At 50.6% G+C, this 4,608-nt stretch overlaps 1 protein-coding gene across 1 annotated transcript; it reads left to right on the top strand.

The window, feature by feature from the left end:
- EN2 (engrailed homeobox 2) lies at positions 1-4,195 on the top strand (the record flags this gene model as incomplete). The annotated part of the gene is made up of 2 exons (XM_027648425.1): positions 1-256; positions 2,035-4,195. Coding segments are annotated over 2 exons (573 nt in total), but the record flags the coding sequence as incomplete, so codon positions are not given.
- Between the last annotated feature and the right edge of the window lie 413 nt (positions 4,196-4,608).

The raw sequence follows: 4,608 nt of genomic DNA, 5'->3' as shown, positions 1-4,608 counted from the left end.
CTGCCCGGCGGCGGGGCGGGCTCGCCGGGCCGGGGGGAGGGCGGCCCCGCCGGGCTGGCCCTGCACGGCGCCGCCAAGAAGGGGGGCGACCCCGCGGCGCTGGAGGCGGCCCTGAAGGCGCGGGGGCTGAGCGGCGGCGACCTGTCGGTGAGCTCGGACTCGGATAGCTCCCAGGCCAGCTCCAACGCCGGGAACCAGCCCATGCTGTGGCCCGCCTGGGTGTACTGCACGCGGTACTCGGACCGGCCCTCCTCAGGTAAGCGCTGCCTCGTCGCGGCCCCGCTCCCCCACCGCTGTATCACCCTCCCCGGGCTCCCCGGGCCGCCTCCGCCAGCCCTCGAGGCCGGGAAGCGGCGTGGAAAAGACCCCGCTCCCCTTTCCCGCTCCGTCTTCTTATTTTCTTTTTTCTTCTTTTTTGTTTCTTTTCTTTTCTTTTTTTTTTTTTATTTTGGAGGGGAGTGGGTGGGGGAAGGAGTTGCTTAAAATGACCTGAAAATGCGGGGAGAAGAAGGGGTGGCCGGGGGTGCGCGGTACCGGAGGGACGAGGAGGGAACGGGGGTCCCTCCCTCCCCGCCGCCGCGGCAGAGCTGGGGCCGCCTGGGCTCGGGGCATTTCCCACCAACTGCCGAGTTTTATCAAAGAGGGAGGAAAAAATTCTGGCTTTGGGCTCCCCGCTCATCCTCCCGGAGAGCTCTCCTCCCTGCCGGGAACCTCCCCCCCCTCCCGCGCTGTGTTTTGGAAAAGGGAGAGGGCATTTCCACAGGCCTCGCCTTGTTTTGATTAGTCTTTTTTCGCCAAAAACAAGCCGCGGTCGTTTATTTCTCTAAAAGAGGCCTCGGAGCGGCCGCCGTTTCGTTTCTTTCTCTTGATTTCCCCCCATGTGCTGTAGGTCAGCTCTGTGGGGGCCGGGGGACGTTCCCGAGAGCCAAGGAACTTCTTTGGCAAGGGCTTGGGCAGAACCTCTTGAAATTATCGTAAAAAAATAATAAAAGAAAGAAAGAAAATTTAAAAAATAAAGCCGGGGGTAATATGTCCTTCTGCTACTGCGGGGACAGCAGGGTTGGTCCCGGCAGATCGGTAAAACCCTGTTTAAAAAGAAGTAGAAAGCGTTGGGGGAAGGCATGGGAAACACCAGGCAGGAGATCTGCTCCCAGGGAAAAGAAAAAAAAATATGGATCTTTCTCTTACAAAAGCAGCGAGGTAGGATTTTCACCCGGGAGCCGGCCGGCTGAAGGAGAGATCGTAAAACGAGATGAAAATTAGTTCGTAATGTCTGAAAACAAACTCTTACTCGGAGGTAATATTCAGAGCTGAATTGGAATTTACTCCATTGTTCTCCGGTGCTCTCCTTTGTTAATATTTAATTAACATACATCCTCACAAAGGCTCGGCCCGGGCAGAAAAGGCTCCTTGTGCTGCCGAGAATAATATTCCCGAGAATAATCCCGGCGATTCGGATCGGGCCGTGCAGCGCCATATGGGCACTGCAGCGGAGAGGCGGAATGCTTCTCCCTAAGTAAACTGGAGGAGGAGGATTTCCATCAGAATTTTTATCGCGAACCACCAAAAAAAAAATTTAAAAGATAAGTAAAAAAAGTAAAGAGGTTTTCTTAAAAAAAAACCAAAAAACAAAAAACAAAACCAAAACAAACAAACATATTTTTTCGGGGTGTAAAATTTGGCTCCATGTGGCTGCTCCTGGTGCAGTTTTCCTTGCTGGCCATCCCCGGGATGCAGAGGGTCGGTAACTGTGTTTGTGGCTGGGGGAGAAGGGGACGGGGGGAAGGGGGGGGCGGCCGGGCAGCGAGCGTGGGCACAGGAGGCTGCGGGGGCGCCGGGGTCTGCGGCTCCCGTTCTACCGCCTCCAGAGCATCCCCCTGGCAGCGGAGGCACAAAGCGGGTTTATTTTTCTTGGCGGGGGTGGTGGTGGTGTTGTCGGAGCGTGGGTGCCCCCCTCGCGGAACCGCGCCTGGCGTGGGGCCGCCCGCAGCGGAGCGTGGCGGTGTCGGTGCTTCTCCCCTCTCCCGGCCGTAGGTCCCCGCTCCCGCAAACCAAAGAAGAAGAACCCCAACAAGGAGGACAAGCGGCCGCGCACCGCCTTCACCGCCGAGCAGCTGCAGAGACTCAAGGCCGAGTTCCAGACGAACCGGTACCTGACGGAGCAGCGGCGGCAGAGCCTGGCCCAGGAGCTCGGGCTCAACGAGTCCCAGATCAAAATCTGGTTCCAGAATAAACGAGCCAAGATCAAGAAGGCGACGGGCAGCAAGAACTCCCTGGCAGTGCACCTCATGGCCCAGGGGCTCTACAACCACTCCACCACGGCGAAAGACGGCAAGTCGGACAGTGAATAGCCAAGGGAAAGGGGGGGGTGGGAGGGAGGCGAGGGAGGGAGGGGGGAGGCAGGGGAGGGGGGCCGTTTGCAGTCAAAGTTTATACAATGCAATAATTTAATTAAAAAAAATAAAAAGAAACATAAGGGCCAGTGTATAAAGATTATACCAGCATTAATAGTGAAAATATTGTGTATTAGATATAATTCTGCAATATTCTATGTATATATAATTTACAGGTAAGGTGGTGTAAAAATCCAAGATATCTGATTATAAAATATTTTTTGATTTTTTTTTTTTTTTTGGTTGGTTGGTTTTGATTTCGGGGATTTGGGCTGGTTGGTTGACTTTGGTTTGTTTGTTTGCTTGCTTTTTTTTTTCGGTTGTATGGAGATTTTAGATGCTATCTTTATGATTTTTTTTTTTTAATGCTTAAGTTACCTTTTATAGACTTAAGCACAGTTTTAATGGACATTGGACAATGTTTTTTGAAATTCAAAAAAAAAAAAGAATTAAAAACAACTTTTGCTGAAGTCCAAAGATTTTTATTGCTGCATTTCACAGGACTGTGAACTGAATAAATAGTTCTCCTATTTGTTCTATGAGTTCCAACTTTTTTTTTCACCCCACCCCTCCCCTTTTCTTTTTTTTCTTTTCTTTTCTTTTTTTTTTTTGTTTTATTTTATTTTTTTTCTTCTTTTTTTTATGTTTTTGGAGTTGGGGTGTCTGGGGCTGACTTTGGGGATAGACGTGGAGAATTTAATTTTAAAAGGAAGAAAAAATATAAGTGACGATAGGGAGACAAATCTGAAAACACCTTCTTAAAACACACTCGGGGGCCTCTCCTGAGCCTCTACCCCTTCATCACTCCCAGCGAGACTCACGGTCATCCATGGATGCGGAATGCAGGCTGCAGGCGTGGATGAGGGATAGAGATGGGCTTAGCACCCCCCTCCCCCCTCCCTTCCAACTTGTTGGGAAAACTTTGGGAACCCCATCTCCGAAAAGCGAAAAGCGGGAGCTGCTCCGGGATGCTGCTCCTTCCCGGCCCCGCTCCCCCTCCGCGGGGGGCGGCCGAGGGGTGAGACCCGGCTCCGCTCCGGCATCACATCCCCGAAATATTTGGGAGCGTTTTAGCCCCCCCCCCCCCTCCTTAAATAAAGTAACGTTTTTAGTTCTCCCTTCCCCTCCCAGCGCGGTCCCCGCTGGCGCGACGCTTCGCGGCAGCGTGTGAGTGGGTGTTTCTCCCCACGCTCCCCCCCCTCGTTCCCCACGCAGACACCCCCTTCTAATCGGAGTTTTTCGGGGGTTCGAGGCGCTGGGCTGTGTTTAACCCGTTTCTCCCGGAGCGAGGGGTCCCTCTCCCCACTCCGGAGGGGGGATGTGTCCTGCGTGGGCCGGGGTGTGCGTGGGCAGCTGCTCGGGAACGGGCCCTCCTGCGACACTGTTTAGGGGGTGAAAAACTTCTCGCTTTGCCTTAAAGCCTCTTTATTTTGCAGCTCTAATAGATACACATTGTACATAGTAGTATAAAATTAAAAAAAAAAAAGAAAAAAAAGAAAGAATCCAACTATAAAATAAAAACCTGTAATTTTAAATTCTGTGAATAACCATCAGCTGCTTAGGAGCCAGGATTAAATGACTTTGCCTTTTAGCAAGAAAGCAAAGGATTTTTTTTTTCTTCTCTCCAGTTTATAAAACATGTGCATTTTACAATTGCAGTATCAAATATTTATAATCGGATGAAATATGAATGTTTCTATTTACGACTGTGTTCTCAACATTGTGAACATTCTCGCTGCATTTTGTGTGTTTCAATTCTCGAGGACTGCATTAAATAATAATAATTAAAAAAACCAACCAAACAACCCACTTTATTATGAAATCCAAACCGTGTCACTCAGGCGTTGCAATGGAGCAGTGCTGTTAGGGAATATATATCCCTAAATGTTCATACAGTCCTTAGCCTGCACTTCTGAGCACTGGAGTTGGAGTTAGAAGTATTTCGTAGTTTCAGCTCTTTACGGGTGTGTGGGGGGGGAAATTCGTGGCGATTTATGAGAAAGGTGGTTTTGCAGCCAGGCTTTTCATCAGCCTTTTGACTTAATGAGGAAACTTTGGGGGATTCATTTCTAGCTGAAGGAGAGGACGAGCGCCAGCCGGCACCGAGCCCCTCTCGGGCACTCCTCCTCCCGCTCAAAAGGAGCTGAAAACGCAAAGGAAAATCTTTTTAATCTCACGTACTGTCAACAGGTTTCACCTTTTCAAGACTTTAAAT

The sequence above is a fragment of the Corapipo altera genome, unplaced genomic scaffold, assembly GCF_003945725.1.
Source record: "Corapipo altera isolate COAL_440 unplaced genomic scaffold, ASM394572v1 47, whole genome shotgun sequence".
In the NCBI taxonomy this organism is placed as follows: domain Eukaryota; kingdom Metazoa; phylum Chordata; class Aves; order Passeriformes; family Pipridae; genus Corapipo; species Corapipo altera.
Note: the sequence above shows the minus strand (reverse complement) of the source record. Positions and strands in the feature narration are given on the sequence as shown.